The sequence below is a fragment of the Equus quagga genome, chromosome 7 (genome assembly GCF_021613505.1).
Source record: "Equus quagga isolate Etosha38 chromosome 7, UCLA_HA_Equagga_1.0, whole genome shotgun sequence".
Classification (NCBI taxonomy): Eukaryota; Metazoa; Chordata; class Mammalia; order Perissodactyla; family Equidae; genus Equus; species Equus quagga.
The window spans coordinates 85,006,174-85,025,093 of NC_060273.1; the positions used below are offsets into that span (position 1 = coordinate 85,006,174).

The 18,920-nt window shown below is 43.2% G+C and overlaps 1 protein-coding gene across 4 annotated transcripts in view; it reads right to left on the reverse strand.

The window, feature by feature from the left end:
- LOC124241554 (translation initiation factor IF-2-like) overlaps window positions 1–17,825 on the reverse strand; it is a 60,277-nt gene extending 42,452 nt beyond the window's left edge. For 3 of the 4 annotated variants that reach the window (XM_046665400.1, XM_046665401.1, XM_046665398.1), the window contains exons 1-2: window positions 17,229–17,825; window positions 5,316–5,428 (exon numbers count right to left, since the gene is read on the reverse strand). In XM_046665400.1, the coding sequence (XP_046521356.1) occupies window positions 5,316–5,428; window positions 17,229–17,761 (646 nt within the window). In that variant the 5' untranslated portion in view covers window positions 17,762–17,825. Of the gene's footprint in view, window positions 1–5,315; window positions 5,429–14,987; window positions 15,022–17,228 lie in introns of all 4 variants that reach the window. The other variant, XR_006889246.1, reaches the window with a different exon arrangement.
- Between the last annotated feature and the right edge of the window lie 1,095 nt (window positions 17,826–18,920).

An 18,920-nucleotide genomic window follows, 5' to 3' on the forward strand; every position in this document is an offset into this window, starting at 1 on the left:
CCTCTGCTCCTCCCACTCTCCTCCTGGCTCCCTGAGGCGCTGGCCTCCTTGCCCTCCCCAAACAACCCCTTCTCGCTGTGAATTTGCTGTTCCCTCTGCCTGATCACATTCACACTGCTTGCTTCCTGGCTTTGCCCAGGTTTCTGATTGAATACACCCTCCTCAGAGAAGTCTTCCTGGACTGCCCTGCCACTCTATCCTCTCCCCCTGCTTCACTCTTCCTCATAGCACCTACTGCTCCCTGACATCGTACTGAGCATTTTCTATCTCCCAGACGGGACCATAAGCTCCATGAGGGCAGGAACTTGGGTTGTTTTGTTTGTTGCTGTAAGCGCATGGCCCAGAGCAGGGCCTGGTACATTTTAGGAGCTTCACTATTTGCTGAATACTCTGTGAAGTAATGAACGAAGGAACAAATGGAAAACTCCAGTACACACCGAGTCCTCACGTTCTCCAGCTGCACTGGAGGATTAGGGCAGGAACAAGAGTCAACTTGTGCCACGGCTGCAGCTGTGCTGTCAACCCTGCCCGGATTGCGATCAGCCCTGCGGCTCCCACTTTGGAGGGAAGGCTTGTCCAGGGACCTACAGCTCTAAAACTCCCCTGACAGACCCTGGAGCTCTTAGACCTTGTCTGGACTGTTGCCGTGCAGACCATGGAGGCCTGGTCAGGTTCCTGCCCCTGCTTTCCCTAAGCCCCAGATAGGTTGAGAAGTGACTAACCAAAGTCCCTGTTCCCCTCCTAACCGGTTCAGCCCAGGGAGTGACACTGACAAACAGTTGCTCAGTCATGTATAGACCCACAGGGTCACACGAGGTCAGAGCTGGGTGAAGCCTTGGTGATCCAAAGGCCAACGTGTGCTCTGCAGATAACACAGGCCAGGGCAGGGGAGAGCGTGTGTGTGGACTCCGCGGTCTGGCAGAGCCAACCTCCACCAGACATGTGACCTTGGAGAATTACTGGAAAAGATAATATTTGAAAAGCACTGCTTTTCTCAGGTGTAAAATGGAAATAAAAGACTCTACTTTAAACAGGAAGCTTGACCTCTTGTTCAAAAGTCTTTATTTCCTAATCTTTATGGTGTTAAAGTCAAACTCCTTGACTTGATAGTTCAATCCCACTAGCACCCAAATCAAAAACCCCACCGACCCCTTGTGATCCCTCCGGACTCCTCCCCACACTCCTGCTCCTTCTCACACCCCTGTGCCCGGAACCATCACTGCCTTCTTTTCTTCCATCCCAGCTTACTACAGCCCTAAAGGCAGGCCTCACAGAGTCCTCCCTGACTCGGGCTTTTCTGGGTCCTCACACTGGACACTCAGTGGTGTAAATGGTGTGTGTTAATAGGCAGGAGCAAAGTTTTGACTCTCCAACCAGAACGTGGGATCCTTGAGGGCAACTGTTTCTTCTCTTATGATGTCTCCCCACACCAAGCATTAAATAATACATAAAAATTCCTGCTGACTGATTCACCTGAAGTTAGAATTCAGCTAAAATGCCCCCAAATACTCCCTCTACTTCCCAAGGGAAGGAAAATGAAGATATAGAAATAAATTAAATTGAAGACAAACTCAAATCACTCCTATTTCTGTGTGCCTGGTCTGTGTGGAAAAAAAAAATCATCTCTATCTCCAACCCAGACTTGACGAGTAGAGGAACTCCCTAAAAACAATACATAGAATAAATCACAAGGACTAGCCTCACTTAAAAATTTCAGGAAGGAAAACACAGTTAAACTGAAAACTGTTAACTGATATTTTAAAAAAAAACACAACAAACAGCCCGGAAATGTTTTTAGGACTATGTCTATCAAAGTCCCTTAGGTGCTGATTCATCCTTCAACACATTCTTCCTAACACCTGCTTTTACTAAAAACCAACAGCCCAACACCAGAACTTTATGAGTCAGACGCAGAGTGAAACTGGACACAGAGGTAGTCAGCCGTGACGAACATCACCCAGATAGCGAGCAACAGCCACACTAGGTATTACCAGCCAGTGCCCTGTGGCCATGAGTGTGGGCCATGGAGAAGCTGAATCAACAGCAGATGGGTGTCCACACCACCCAGATTCTCCTCCTGCCTTATTCCTCTCTCTGGTCCATGCCTCTGCTTCCCCCACCCGCCTGCTAAATACATCTGGAAGAAAGTCTTGCACAACCCTTCACCCAAACTAATTCCACATTATTTCAAGTGAGACCTCAGGACCAACACATATTTCTTTCTTATGTTTTTTTTTTTTAAAGATTTTATTTTTTCCTTTTCCTCCCAAATCCCCCGGGTGCATAGCTGTATATTTTTAGTTGTGGGTCCTTCTGGTTGTGGCATGGGGGATACCACCTCAGCATGGCTTGATAAGCGGTGCCATGTCCATGCCCAGGATCCAAACCGTGGAAACCCTGGGCCGCCAAAGTGGAGCATGCAAACTTAACCACTCGGTCATGGGGCCGGCCCCCTCTTTCTTATGTTTTTTAAACAAGAATATTAAAAGGCAGAATTTAGAAAATTCAAGTGATATGGAGAAGAATTCGATCTAATATCTTTTGATTTTAACCTCACGTTAGACAATCTTTTTGAATACAATTCCACATCTACACAAACAAATAAATTTTCCCTTTAAATTTCAAACAACATCAACTTAGTCCTCTTCCTCTCTTGGATTTTTAAAAACAAGACTTGCTCATTACAGCTTACAAAGTCACAAAACACAATCAGAGTCTACACAAAAACCTGTACACAAAAATGTTCATGGCAGCATTACTCACAATAGTCAAAACATGTAAACAACCCAAATGTCCATCAAATGATGAATGAATAAACAAAATGTGGTATGCCCATACAATGGAATATTATTCAGCAATGAAAAGGAATGGGGTACTGACACACGCTACAACATGGCCAAACCTTGAAAACACCATGCTAAGCAAAAGAAGCCAGATACAAAAGACCACATACTGTATGGTCTATTTATATGATATCCAGGATAGGCAAATCCAGAGACAGAAAGTAGATGAGTGGTGGCCAGGGGCTGGGGAAAATGGGGAGGTTGGGGAGGCGGTGATAATTTAGGGGTACAGAGTTTCTTTTGGGGGTAATGAAAATCTTCTAAAATTGACTGTGGTAATGGATACACAATTCTGTGAATACACTAGAAATCACTGAATCGTACATTTTAAATGGGTGAATTGTATGGTATGAGAATTATGTCTCAATAAGATTGTTAAAAAAAAAAGGATAAGAAAATAATACCCCACAATCACAAGTTAGTGACCTGTTTGTGAGAGTGACTATCGTGTGAGTCTATCAGTCTGTGACATCCACAGTTAACGTGTCCTTGAGGCAATTTGTCCTGAGTGGCCAGAGAGGAAGTGCCCCAAAACAGAGCTCAGGAAGGCGTCCCCAGGATAAAGGATAGCTTTTCTTTCACTGACCACAGTTTTAACGATAATATTTTAAAACGTTCAGATATCAGCAGGCACTCATGGGTGACCTGGTTTATAAAATAATGGACGTGGACAACAATTTAGACTTTGGTTGCATCAGCTATCAGAACTAGGGTGAGACAGCGTCACGCTCAGGGAGCTTAGGGTTCATCAGTGTGCGTGTCCTCGAACAGGTCACCGAATCTTCTGGGCTCAGAGGGAGACTTTTCAAATTTTTCAAATAAAACTTTTCTAATTTATGGAGGTTACAGGTCCTTCAAATGAACAACAAAACTGCCTTGCATTAACTGGTACACATAGTGATGCACATAAGGCAAACAGCTATAAAGGAATATTTTACCAGTGTGTACCCAGGAGTCAGGTTAAATGAAATAAGAAAAAAAATAGTACTGTGTAAAGTTAGGATAGTAAATTTAGAAATAGTAGTTGTTTGGGGATTATAATTTTGTTTCCACTAATTTCACTTTGTTCCCTTTCCAGGTCTACAAGAACAAATGTGATTCATCTTCTACCCAGAGGTGGCCAGCCTCACTTTCTGATAAGAGGCAAGAGCTACAGAGACCTTGGGCTGCCACCCTGGCTTCCTACATTTAGCTCTGTAAGTAACTGAATCTCTGCGCCTTGGTTTCCATATTTGTAACAAAGGAATAATATCACCTATTGGACAGGTTTTTGTGGGGATTGAATGAGATGTAAACTGTGTAGAAAGTGCCTGACACACAGAGGCTCGGGGCAAAGCTGGCACAGGTTGTGGTGAAGGACAGGGGGTCATCAAGCTCCCTGCAAAGAAAGACTCGTGACGCTGAGGGAAGATGTCACAGAATCCTAAAGGGGCTACAGCTAAGGGAAGGACATCGCCAAGCCCAGCAGGTGCTGAAAATCAGGGAGGATCTTTGCAAGATTCCTCGTTAGAACACCAAGAAGTTGTGTGGTTGCCCTTAGCATTAAGGACAGACAGTACCCTTATTCCCAAACATGAAACTTAGAATTATTGTCTGTTGAGGGCAAAGCTAACAAATGGGGTCAAAATAGAAGAGAAACAATCCCCACTCAACTGCTCAGATTGCAGCACAAATAGGGTCTCAGGATCAATAAGCTAGGCTGTGAAATGACCAGCTGTGGGAGGAGGGGAGGGTCAGAGGGAGAAGCCCACCAAGACGGCTGTGAGGTCTAGGTGAGCAGAAGGAAACCCTGAGTTCTGCCAGGCCAGGGCTGGCTCTCTGGTGGTACGTGAACAGCCCACCCTGTGAGCAACTGGAAGAAAGACCACAAGGCCCATGCAGAGAACACCTTACACTTCCGGCTCCCCACACACTTGTTGAATTAAAGGGAACTGTTCTGGGTGGGTACCGCCTCCCTGGATGGCAAAGGGGATGGGCCCCAGGTGTAGACGGGAAGGACACCACACTCACAGCACAGAGGTTGCTCCCTTGCCCCTCATTCCCTCTGCAACATTCTAGTAATACTTCTGGCTTCACTGCTATTGTTCTGTGGGTTTTTTTAGATTTTTTTTTTTAAATTTTTCCTTTTTCTCCCCAAAGCCCCCCAGTATATAGTTGTGTATTTTTAGTTGTGGGTCCTTCTAGTTGTGGCATGTGGGATGCTGCCTCAGCGTGGCTTGATGAGCAGTGCCATGTCCGCGCCCAGGATCTGAACCCGAGAAACCCTGGGCCGCCGAAGCAGAGCACGTGAACTTAACCACTCGGTCATGGGCCAGCCCCACTGCTGTTGTTTTTTATTTTTGTAAACAAAACTGTAAAAATCAACAAACCACCTCAAAATCAAATACATGTGATTTACACCGATTCCTATACTGAAAAAACAAATAATGTAGAACAAATAAGAGGAAAACTCTGGTCAAGCTCTAAACTCACCCATGGCTGGTGGCTGAGTTTCACATCTCCAGAAGGGAGACCATTTTCTCGATTCTCTGCAGTCCAGCCTCAGGACTGCCTGGAGTGCAGAGAAGCCCAGGACGTGCTGCCACCTGCAGACAAAACAAGAAAAAGTACAAGTTATGGCCCAAATCACTCACCTGAATCCAGGAGCCTGGGCCTGTCATCAGGCAGCTGGAAGACCTCAGTCCCGTCCTGGTGCGAGAGCCAGGAGAACTCACTCAGTTCTGTGCTTGGGATCCCACCACAGAGCTGCAGCAGACGTAGTCAGCAAAAATTCTAAACTATCAAGGGCTCAAGCATTTCTTAACAACAACAGCAAACTCTTACACAGGGCTCACCATGTGCCAGACACTGCTCTAAATGATTTACATTTATTAACTCATTAGTCCTCACAAAAACAGGTGACTATTTTAGAAGGTCTCTGCCAATTTGCCTGATTATTGAGTTAGGCTGAATAATTAAAATGAAGAACTTGACAATATTTGATTTCAAAGAGGGGTAAGATATGAAAACTCCATGAGAGATTCTGAGCATCCTGCAGACCATTCATTCCCCAAATATTTATAAGTGCCCGTTAGGCACCAGATGCTCTAAGACCTGGGAAGAGAGGCGTGAACCCAAAAGACAAAGCCCCTCTTCTCGTGGAGCTTCCGTTCTGTTGGAGGGAGGTCATAATGGAAGAGGTGATAAATGCTGTGCAGAAGAAAAAGCAGGGTGAAGGGGAGAGGGAGTGACGACAATGCTATTAATATTCATTCTTTCTTTCTTTCCCAAGTACTTACTAAGCATCTACCACAAGCCAGGCCCTGTGCAAAACGGGCAAAAATAGACATGGTCCCTGCCCATATGGAATACTTACATAGGAGAAGCATATATTAATCAAATGGTCACCTGAATAAATGCAAAGATGTTAACCTGCGGTAAGTATGATAGCAGAATGGCACAGGTCTCTGACCTTGTCTGGAGCCTCAGGAAGGACTGGGATGAAGCATGGGGAGGAAGAGCATCCTTGGTAAAAAGCACCCCACGTGCACAGGCTGGATTGTGGACAGCAAGCCAGAGGTGGAGTGGGGAGAAAGGAGGCAGGCGGAGGTGGAGAACGGGGGTGAGCAGCCCTTTCATGGCACTCCCAGCCACAAGAGGTCTTTATCCTCTGAGAACTAGAGCATCACACAGGGTCTTAGGCAAAGGAGTAATGTGGTTGGATGTGTGTCAGTGCGTGTGTGTTTTTTTTTAAGGCAACCTTTTTTTTTTTTTTTGGTGAGGAAGATTGGCCCTGAGCTAACATCTGTTGCCAATCTTCTTTTTTTTTTTTTCCTCCCCAAAGCCCCAGTACATAGTTGTATATCCTAGTTGTAAGCCATTCTAGTCCTTCTATGTGGGATGCTGCCACAGCATGGCTTGATGAACAGTGAGGAGGTCCACACCCAGGATCTGAACTAGAGCATGCGAACTTAACCACTTGGCCGCAGGGCTGGCCCCGGATGTGTGTGTTTGAAAAGATTACACTATGTGGCAGGCTGAATAATGGCCCTGACAAAGATGTTGATGTCTGAGTTCCCAGAAGCTGTGAATATGTTCCCTTACAGGGAAGGGATATTGTCGATGTGATTAAGTTAAGAACCTTGAGATGGGGAGAGTATCCTGGATTATCCAGGTGGGCCCAATGTAATCACAAGGGTCCTGATAAGAGGGAGGCAGAGGGAAATCTGACTACAGAAGAGGAGTGTCAGACGGATGCAGCATGAGAAACACTTGTTGGTTTTAAAGATGGAGGAAAGGGCCGTGTGCCAAGAAATGCAGGAAGCCTCTAGAAGCTGGAAAAAGCAATGAAATGATTTTCTTCCAGAGCCTCCAGAAGAACACAGACTTGCTGAAATCTTGATTTTAGGACTTCTGACCTTCAGAACTGTAAAATAATAAATTTGTGTTGTTTCAAGCCACTAATTTTGTGGTGATTGGTTACAGCAGTAATAGGTGACTAATACACACTGGCTTCTGTGGAAAAACAGACTAGAGGTAAGGGGAAGGGTCGGCAGGGACCAGCTGGAGGTCACCATGTTACCCAGGCAAGAGATGTGAGAGCTTGAACCACAATGGTGGCAGTGGGGGTGGAGAGGAGTTGAAGGACCCCACGAGGGGAGGAGTCGGCCAGTCAAATGTCTTGCTGCAACCTGGTGGATATTGCTGGAATGCCACAGCAGGACTCTCTCAGGCTCAGGACCTGGCTAGCTCACCCTGGGCAGAGCCCAGCATCCTTTGCAGGAGGAGTAAACTCACACCAGGGATGTAAGACCACTCCCAGAGAGAGACACCATTTACTCACTTACCAGGGACCTGCCAACCCCATTCACACAAAGGAGCCCAGGGTTTCCAGGAACAAGCTCTAAGAAGTAACATCCTGGGAATTTATATTAGGCAAAAGGTAGCAATTATTTCTTCCAAGCATTAGGCCTTGCAGTGAACATTTTTTTCTTCCTAAAAGAGAGATTTTGTAATGCTGGAAAGGAGGCATCCAAATTTAAATCTGCACATCTCCAGCCTAGGTGATGCAGAACCACGATTATATACAACATGAAATCTCATGGTCACTAGAATACTGCAGAAATTAAAGAAAGAGAACAAATGAGAAACTAGGAGACCCTCTCTTAGCATCTACTCTATTTCTATTTAATGATTCAGATCTACTGAAAAAGTGGGATCTTAATTTGGTCCTGCCTAATAGGGCTGTTGAGAAGAAAAGGCAACAAAAATTATTTCAAAGAATTTTAGATATATTGTCCCTATTTTACTCCAAAAGTATAACTATACACCCACCAAGACCAAATACCTTGGAGTGTACTGAGGGGTGACAAGGAATTATAAAGGGCACCATCCCCCATGGCTTTGCAGCTGGCCACCAGGACCTAACTGGATTCTAGGAGCATGTGAGGAGCTGCAGATGCAAAATACCAGGCAGTCCTGTTACGGCTGGAACAGGTTAATTAAAAAATAGACACATGTATGTATTGTTTTTCTGGTGACAAAAGTGACATATGTTTATTATTAGAGAACACAAAAATCTCCTGTAGTCCCAACCATCCAGAGATAACTTATTTGGAAATACTTTCTTCTAATCTTTTTTCCAATAACTTCAGTATATAGAGTGTATAAATATGTAGCTATATAGATATATATACTTTCTTCTTAACTTTCTTGTGTATATTTTCCTTTTGCAACCAGTTTTGTTTTATTTAATAGTATATAATTTTTCCATGTCATTAAATATACTTTTTAAATAGTTGGCAGTATTCCATCATAGGAAGGTATCAAAATCACTGAACCAATCCCTTATTGCTGGAAAACTGAGCGGTTTCTAACTTTCTGATAACAGAAGTCACACTGGGAGGAACAACCCCACAAAGAACACCCCCATTTAACATCTGTGTCTAAAGCTTGATTATTCCTTAGGGTCACGTTTCACACATTTCAGTCATCCATACATCACCATTACTAATTCACCGTTATTAAATATATCCGTATTTACCATGTCTCTGTAAATCAACTCATTTTTGTCCTTAAATAAATGTATTTTAAAAACCAACCTTACTCACTATCGCAAATGGGAAACTAGCATCCTATGTGCTCAATGAAAGCAACAGTAAAAATAAACACAATGGAAAACAAAACAGCATAGCGAAAATATAGGTTAGATACTGCTGCCCCTTTGCTTATTGTTTTATATCAAAAAGGAGATTAGAAAAGCTTAGAGAAATGTTCAAGACATACTAGCACCACGCTAAGATTTTTCTTCTTCCCACGATCAAAAGATGGACAAGGAATTGAGCAGGGGAATAACTTTCTCACTGCGTGAGTCAGTGTCAGACGATGCTGCAAATGTGCTTCACCTAGAATTACCCTGTGCCACCTGTAATAACCTCACGTGGGAAACACGTCTTAGGATATAGTCCTGAAAGTAGAATTATTGGGATAAAAGTTTTGGACACTTTAAGAAGATTTTGCTAAACACCATCCAAGTTAGTTTTACCATAGTTTTACTACGAGAGTGCCCACTGTACTTCACCCTCAATACTGAGAGTTATAAACTAAAATGTTAAGCTTTTTAGTGTAAACTATTCAGCAGCTGAATTTCCAAAGCTATTTTCATACTCCTGCCAGTCTCTGACCCTGGGGCAAGGCCATTGCATGAACCTTCAGCTAGTGGTAAGTTTAAACAAACTGATATTGCGCTTGGTTTAACCAAGCTAAAGTAAACTCAGCAAAACATGAGGAAGTGACTTTAGCATTTGCAAATATTTCAGAATGTTTCTTTGCCAGCAAAGGTCAAATGAGGATCAGAATAGCATGGATTCCAAAGTACGCTTTTGAGAAATAAGAGACCCAGAGAAGCACTACTCATGAGACACAACTCACTATAAATTTTCAGCAAATCAATGAAAACTAAAAGAAACACACGTTGAAGCCTTCCTATCCTGGCTTGATAGGCAATTGCACAAATAGGCTACAGATCAATGCAACTGTCAAGAAAATATTTCTAAAATAGAAAAAGGAAAGTGTATTTTGAAGCAAGCATGGAAAGTTAATAATAGGAAGCTTCCAGATTATTTCAATAATTCCTGGGCAGACACTCATTAGCGTGTGGGCCTGTGGGGGAAAGGTGGGGAAGGAGAAGAGAATTAAAAACATGCTAAAAAGTTTCTTATGTTTGGAAGGAGCTTAGAGATTCTGATTAATTTTTGACATTTATAGGGAAATAGTTTATCTACACTTAAGAACTTAATGAAGGCTCCTAGTAAGATACAGAATTCCAAGTCACTAAATAAAAAGAAGGTAGGAATGGGGACAAAGACACTTTGATGAATCCAGAAGAAGTCACAAGAAAAAAAAAAAGGAAGAACTCATGATAACTATATGACAAAACAAGATGTCAGAAATCAGGTCACAGGGCCAGCCCAGTGGCACAGCAGTTAAGTTCGCACAGTCTACTTTGGCGGCCCGGGGTTCACCAGTTTGGATCCCAGGTGTGGACAAGGCACCACCTGTCAAGCCATGCTGTGGCAGGCATCCCACATATAAAGAGGAGGAAGATGGGCATGAATGTTAGCTCAGGGACAGTGTTCCTCAGCAAAAAGAGGAGAATTGGTGGCACATGTTAGCTTAGGGCTAATCTTCCTCAAAAAAAAAAAAAAAAGAAAAGAAATAAGGTCACGCTTATCAGTGATGAAAATAAATATGAATGAATTAAATTCCACTACTAAAAAACCAATACTTTCAACCTAAATACCCATTAATGGAAAATGGATAAATAAATTATGATATTCCATTTTAATGGATATGTGTGTGTGTGTGTATGTGTGTATACCACAGAAAGAGGCCCATAACTTATATAGTTTAGAAACTTGTAGAAAAATGTATAAGCAGAGAAAAGGGTCCAGAAAAATACACAAATTTGGTAACTCTGGCTGCCTATAAATAATGGGATGGCAGGAGACAGGAGTGGACTTTCCTATCTCACTTTATGAGTGTCTATATTAGTTGAATCTATTACAAATAGGATGTAACCAGAGAAACAAGAAGAAATGAAATAATAAGTATAAGGACAGAATCAATGAAATAGAGGATATACAGGAAAAAAAATAAAGGAGGTTAATAAAATCCAAAGTATTTCTTTGAAAATAGACAAGCCTCTAGGAAAACTTACCAAGAATAACTGATAGAAGATAGAAAAAAAGAAAGACTACAGAAAAAGAGAGAAAATTACAAATACAGCAGACATTTAAAAACTTATAAAAGAATAATATAAGTAACTATATGACAAAACATTTTGAAAATGAATAAATTTCTAGAAAAATTGCCAAAATTAGCATAAAAATGATAGAAAATGTGAACAGCCATTTAAGAAATTGAAATGATTTTAAAAATCTCTTCCCCATAAAGGCTCGGGCCCAGAAGATTTACAAGTGTATACTACAAACTTCCAAGGAACAAATGATCTCTATCTTAAATGCATTGCTTCAGAAAACAGAAAAAAGAAGAAACACTGCCAACTTAAGGTTACTATAATTTTGAAATCTGGAATATGGACTGTTGAAAAAAGAAAAATGCAGGACAGGTCTACTTATAAATATGGATGCTAAACATCTAAATAAAATATTATCTAATCAAATCCAAAAGCATATTAAGAATATATCATGATAAAATAATAAACAGTTCAAAGTCAGAAAAGCTTTCAATGTTATTCACTACATTAATGGGTTGTGGATGAGGTTACTATTGCTCACCATCTCTCTGTTCTCCACTTCCTCCTGGGAACACCATTATACTTCCCAACCACCTTACAACCAGGTGGGACCATGTGACTAGTCCTTGCCAAAGGAATGTGAGTAGAAGTGATATATGTCATCTCTGGACAACATAAAGGACCCACTGATCCTTTATGCCTAGATGGGAAAGCAACTGCCTAGAAAGAGCCTGGGTTTCTGACAACTAAGTGAAGAAGAGCCCATTACCTTGCCAGCACCCTTGGACTGTGTCAGGGGCGATAAATAGCTTTATTGCTTTAAGCCACTGAAGTGTTGGAGTAGTTACAATAGCTAACATTATATACCCTAATAACACATGGAAATAGGAGTGAGGAGGGAACCACATCATCATCTCACTAGATGGAGAAAGAGCTTTTGACAAAGTTCAGTACTAATTGGTGATTTTTAAAAAAAACTCTTAGAAAAGGAGAATTATGAGAACAAGCCTCTGTCCTTCTCATCACCTATTTTTCTTCATAGCTTGATTATTCATTGGTTTAGCCACCACATGTGATACATTTCATTATTAATTTTTTCATTAGAAAGTAATGCATGAGATTTTATTTATTTTCCTTGGTATCTCAGATCCCAAGGAGAGGGACCTCCTTTACTTGTTAAAGATGATCATCCACAAACCTATAGCTGACATCACATTTAATAGAGAAACTATATTTCCTTTAATGAATGGAAGAAGACAAAGATGCCTGCCATCACCACCACCATGTAATAGAATTGTAGAGGCAGTAGCCTCTATGAGGCGATAATAAAAAGGAAGAAAAGTATAAAATTGGAAGGAAAGAGACAAAAGTTGTCAGTGTCTGCAACTGGTATAGTTATTTACATAGAACTCACAAGAGAATCCACAGAAAAACTATTGGAATGAATAGGAGTTCAGAAAGATAGCTGGATACGAGGCCAACCTAAAAGCAATTGATTGCATTTCTCCACACCACTAGCAACCAACTCCCTCACCCAAAAAAAATGAGAGAGAGAAAATACGTAACAGTACAACAGGCAATAACGTAACAAAATAAAATACCACTTATAATAGCAATATTACTGAATCTAGGGGTTATCTTAATAAAGAATGCATAAGAGCCTTGCGGAGAAAATTTCAAAATTCTATTAAAGTACATAAAAGAAAGCATGAACAAATGGAGAGATAGACCATATTCACGGGTGAGATGACTTGACATTGAAAAGTACCAATTCTTCCCAGATCGATCTATGATTTCAACTAAATTCCAATAAAAATTTCAGGAGGACTTTTTGTGAACCTTCCAAACAGATTTTAAAATGTTTATGGAAGAACAAGTCCATGACAACCTAAGAAAAGTTTGAAAAAGAAAAGCAAAAAGGTAGGTACTAAGACATATTACAAAGCCATAGTAATAAAGACAAAATCCAATTGGATGAAAGACGTAAATGCAGAAGAGGAAACAATAAAGTTAGTAGGAGAAAACATAGAAAAAAATTTTTATGATCTTCAGGTAGGCAAGGATTTCTTAAGACACAAGTAACACAAACTAAAAGGAGAAAAATTATGGATACGACTACATAAAGTTAAAAAATTTATGTTAAAAACAGTAGACTATAGACCTAAATGTAAGAGTTAAAACTTTCAGGCTCTTAGCTGAAAACACAGTAGTAACTCTTCATGACCTTGGGTTAAGCAATGATTTCTTAGATATGACACCAAAATCACAAGAAATAAAAGAGAAGATTGATCAGTGGGATCTCAACAAACCTGAAATTTTTTTGCTTCAAAGAACACCACCAAAAAAGTGAAAAGACAACTCACAGAATGGGAGAAACTATTGGCAACTCATATATCTCATAAAGGACATATATCCAGAATATATAAAGAACTCTTACAACTCAATAATGAAAGACAAATAATCCAATTTAAAAAATAGATCTGAATAGACATTTCTCCAAAGAAGATATACAAATGGTTAATAGGTGCATGAAAAGATCCTCAACATTGTTAATCATCAGGGAAAAACCACAATGAGCTATAACTTCACACCTGCTAGGACGGCTATAATCAAAAAGACAGACAACAACTGTTGGTGAGGATGTGGAGAAATTGGAACCCTCATGCACTCCTCGTAGGATTATAAAATGTTTTGGAAAACAGTCTGGAAGTTCCTCAAAAGTTTAAACATAGAGATACTATCTGATCCAGCAATTCAATTCCACTTCTAGGTATATATCCAAGAGAAATGAAAATATATGTTCACACAAAAATGTAGACATGCATGTTCACAGAAACATTATTCATAATAGCCAAAAAGTAGAAACAACCTAAATGCCTATCAACTGATGAATGGATAAACAAAATGCAGTACATCCATATAACAGAATATTATTGAGCCATAAAAAGGAACAAACTACTGAACGTGCTATAATGTGGATAAACCTCCAGAATGTTATGCTAAGTGAAAGAAGCCAGTCACAACAAACCACAGATTGCATAATCCCATTCACATGCAATGTCCAGAAAAAGGCAAGTATAGAGAGACAGAAAGTAAAATTAGTGCTTGCCTATGGCTGGGGAGGGGCATATTAAGGATATTGGAGAGTGATTGCTAATGGAATAATAAAAACGTTCTAAAATTAGATTATGGTGACAGTTATACACTCTGTAAATACTATACAAATCACTGAATTTTATACTTTAAACAGGTGAATTTTACGGTATGTAAATTATGTCTCAATAAAGCTGTTAATAATAAAAAGGAGACTGTAAATGAGGTTAACAGATGGGTGACAAGACTAGGGAAAGAGTTACAATATCTACCTTTGACAAAGGATTAACATCGTAATATGGAAGGATATTAATAAATAAGGAACAAAATGCAAACCAGATAGAAAAATATCAGAAACTCAAAGAAAAGAAGGGCAAATGAAACAGACAGGCACTTCACAAATGGCAAAACAATAAGATGAGATGCTCAATTAAAACAGAACTGGAGTACTGCTTTAACCTACCAGTTTGACGAAAAACAGTAAATTAGATAATAGTAAGTGTTGACAGATGTTGAAAAAGGCACTTCATGCACTCCTGGTGGGAGGAAACTGATGCAGCCATTCTGCAGCACAAGGTAGCATTTTTAGCAAGAGACATCATGCAAGTTTCCTAGAACCAGCAATCTCATATCTATCTGTCATCTATCTCAGAGAAACTCTCACACAAGACCACATGGAGACAGCACCGTTTGTAGAAAGAAGGAGTTGGAGGCCACCCACCCAATGTCTAGTCCCAGGAGATTGGTTAAATACTTGTAGGATACGCTTTTGAAAGAAAACTATGCAACAGCCAGGAGTAATGAACTAGACTCACCTACAGCAACGTGGTCTGATTCAAAAACATAATGCTGAGGGGAAAAAAAGAAACAGTATGAGATTTACAGCACAATGGTATTTATTTAAGTAAGTGCAACAAAAGCAAAACATGACCTATCTTTTAAAGACACACATTTTCTAAGAAGATATAATGAAAGGTAGTTTGGAAAAACAAACAAATATACCAGCGCCACTGCTTAAGTCTGGGCCGGGTGGGGCGGGAGGTGTTGAGAGAGAAATGGAGGATAAAAGGAGGAAATAATAAAATAAAACAGAACGAAAGAGAAACTTTAAATGGACCAAGGATTATAGTGTGCCATGAACTGTGGAGTATGAGCAATTCAATTCTGTAGGCCTGAGATCCTAAGAAAAATAAAGTCCCATGCATTACTTCCTAGCAAAAAATGTAATAAAGTGCATCACATGCTGGTGGCTAAAATAACGAATGATAAAGCTAAGGAGAAAAGAAGGCAGCGGGGAAGACAGCGGCTCGCTTGGTCTTTAGCTGAGTCATTCAGTTTTCAGCAACATGGAAGCAAGAACCTGGGGTGGTGAAAATGTGGTGGATGGGGGCTACCACACCACCCCTCCCCGCCACCCGCAGACAGAAGATGAGAGGAAAGGGAGAGAACCACCTAGTACAGTTTAAATTCAGGTAACAGGAGGGAGAGAGAAGAGAGGGACATTAGGGAATTCAGAAGAAAAAGAATAGCTCATTGAAGGTAAGTGACAAAAGCAAAGAATCTGATTTTCAGGCTCATGATAAAGGCAGTATTTTCTAAGAGCAGGGGCCGGCCCCATGGCCGATAGGTTAAGTTTGCGCACTCCACTTTGGCGGCCCAGGGTTTCCGGGTTCCTATCCTGGGAGTGGACATGGCACCGCTCATCAAGCCATGCTGAGGCAGTGTCCCACATGGCACAACCAGAAGGACCTACAACTGGAACATACAACCATGTATTGGGGGGTTTGGGGGAGAAAGAAAAAAAAAGACTGGCACCAGATGTTAGCTCAGGTGGCAATCTTAAAAATAAAATAAAATAAAAGCAATGAATACTCCACATGGGGGGGAACCCCATGTTTTAAAAATTAGGACCTTGGGCCATCTTTTGTCAAATTCAGACCTCTATTTTCAAAGTTAAGATCATTCAACTTTTGTTTTAGTAATGGGCCTTATGAACAGATCCATGTCACTAGGCTGAATTTATTTTTATTGAGACAAAAGTTGGGTAAAAGGCGGGTACAGGCTACGAAAACTGCCGTCACTCAAACGTCCTAAGTCAAGTGCCAGCAGATTCAGCCACTTTACTTTCCAACACTCAGTGCCTTCTCCCATGTATGCTTGTCTCACACAACTGGCCCTGTGGGCAACGTGCATATCCATTTTCTCTTGCCAGGGCATGGGAAACACCCCAAGGACAGAGGCTGTCTCCACAGCCTTTAGGTGGAGTCCGATTCTCGCTACAACGAATGAGCTGGGCATACTTGACCAAGGGCAAAGACCAGGGCACTCATCTTTCACTCTTCTGCTGTAGGACGCAGGGGACAGAAAGTTTCCTGGTCTGGGAAGGACTTGGTCCCTGAGTGCACCCATCCCTGACCATTTGTGCCAGCCTGGGGGCTGGGGCTCCTGCAGAGTGAGCTCCTGTCTTCACAAGAGCAGGGCGGTGGGGAGGGAGCGGCATCCTGGCCTAGCTGCTCTCCATGCCTGCGACCACCGAGGACAGCTGCCAGACGCTTGGGAGGCAGCTAGTCGCGCCCAGGCGCACCAGATCTGAAAACGTTAGAAAGTCACACTACACGAGCGACGGTGCTGAGTGGGGAAGGAAAGTCTGATCGGTAAGGAGGGGTAAGTCCCGAGCTGCTCCCTGCTGAGCTCAGGCGAGGCCCTCTGCTAGGCATTTTACATACATCCCCCCACTTTGATGTTTACCGAAACACGGGCTAGGGGGGAGTCGATGTTCTACCTAAAGGAGACGTGTGCTGGGAGCGGTGGCCTGACTTGCCACGGTCCCACCTCGACCTCAAGCTGCCAGATCCTTGGCACTTGTGTCTGACCTCCCCCAGGTCTTCAGCCGGGCCTACAGCTTCAGAACAACACAAGCCCCAGGGGCGCCGCGCCGAGGCCCTCCCAGCCCCGCGCTGGAACCCAGGCCGGGCGGCCCGCGTCCAAGGGCCGCCTGGCGTCCCGCCCGCCCGTTCCGCAAGGAGGAGCCCGCGAGGCTGCCGGCGTTTACCTACCTCGCCGGGCGCGGGCTGCGGCCCGGCTCCCGGCTCCCGGCTCCCGGCTCCCCGGCTGCTCGGCTCCGCGGCTCCGGGCCGGCCGCCGCCGCGCTCTGCGCCCCTCGCCCAGCCGGCGGCTTCCCGGTGCTGGCCACGGCCACTTTCATTTTCCTCATCGAGAGCGGCAGGAAAGCGAAAGCGAAAACGGCCGAGAGGCGGGCCCGGCCGCGAGCGCGCGGCGAACGCGGGGCGCGGGCCTGGGCCGGGGTCTGCGCGCGGCCGCCAGCGGACTGGCCCCCCGCGCCCCCTCGCCCGGCCCCGCGGGCCGCCTCCCCCGTCTGCCCTGCAGCCCGCGCCGGCCCGGGCCTCGTGGCTGCCGGCGGCCCCGGGCCTGTGCTGGCGGCGTGTGGGGATTTCTGGCCGGCGGAGGCGGGTGCTGGCCGGGGCGGCCTCGGAGGGGTCCCAGTCGCAGGCGCTGAGCGAACCGGTATAGGTTTTGCTGGCAGACCCCATGGGTCGGCCTGTCTCCCAAGCCCAGCTGGTGGCACCATCACTTCTAACAGCCTGGTCCTGACCGTGAGGTCCCAGACCCTTCATCCTGGGTCAGCAGAGAAATCGAAAGTCAGTGAAGTCGGTGAAATGGGGGACCCTTCATTTGATTAAAAAACTGGAACAGCAAGCTTAAGGATGGACTCCCTGGTCTAAAGGGTGCCCATCAATACCCAAGGACTTGGAGATTCCGGGGTTCAAGCTCTGGCTCTCTCACCTATTGGCTGTGTGATTTCGGGCAAAATATTTACTCCCTCAGGCTTAGTTTATTCCCCTGTAGGATGGAGCTAATAACCATGCCTACCTCAGAGTTGCTGTAATTAAGTGAAATAATAGAAGGGAGAAAATGCTTAGTATTTTCTCTTAGGCTCTAGGTAGGTTCTTTGAGAGCAGTGACCAAGTCATTGTTTTTCTGGATGCTTGATAGACATTCTCTCATGGTCAGCTGAGAAAACTGGAGGGCTCCGTGACTAGGATAGTCTTCAAAGTTTGGACATAGAAGGACTGAGGGGACACTGCTGTCTTTTTGGAAGGCACCTCACACTTAAGCCTGACAATTACCCTCTATAATTATGCCACTGGACCGAGTTGTTGTTAGAGAAGAGCACTGCTACAATCAAAGTTTGATGGAAGGGCTTACAGCTCTGTCCAGCCTGGGCCCCGGAGATCTGAATTTGTAAGCGTTTCTACTTGGAAAACATTGGCAAGACTCCATACCCCAGACAGAATTTGCCCTGTGTTTGTTCATTTTCATCATAGAGCAGTCTGATAACTGGCACAGAAAAACAAAATAAACTGCATAATTTGCCAGAGTCACTTTGGTTTGCCTGTTTGTGATTTGGGGACACTCCTTGTATGATAAAGGCCTTGATCTATGACTAATGTTGTGGCTTTCTATGTGTCTTTGCAGTATTTCCCTTGAGAGCAGGCGGGGAAGTGGGGCAGGCCAAATGATGATAGAAGAAGAACAGCCCATGTTTCCCCTGCAGGAGATGATGCTTTTGGTCTGTAGTATGAAGGAAAAAGAGAAAAAGTCAAGGCAAGCCTTGGAACCTCTTCCTTGTCACAGGACAATAATTCTTGACTCCATGAGAGCAACGTAGAGCTATACTGGCTTCTACATAAAAAGTATGTCTGGGAGATGACATGATCTTATATATA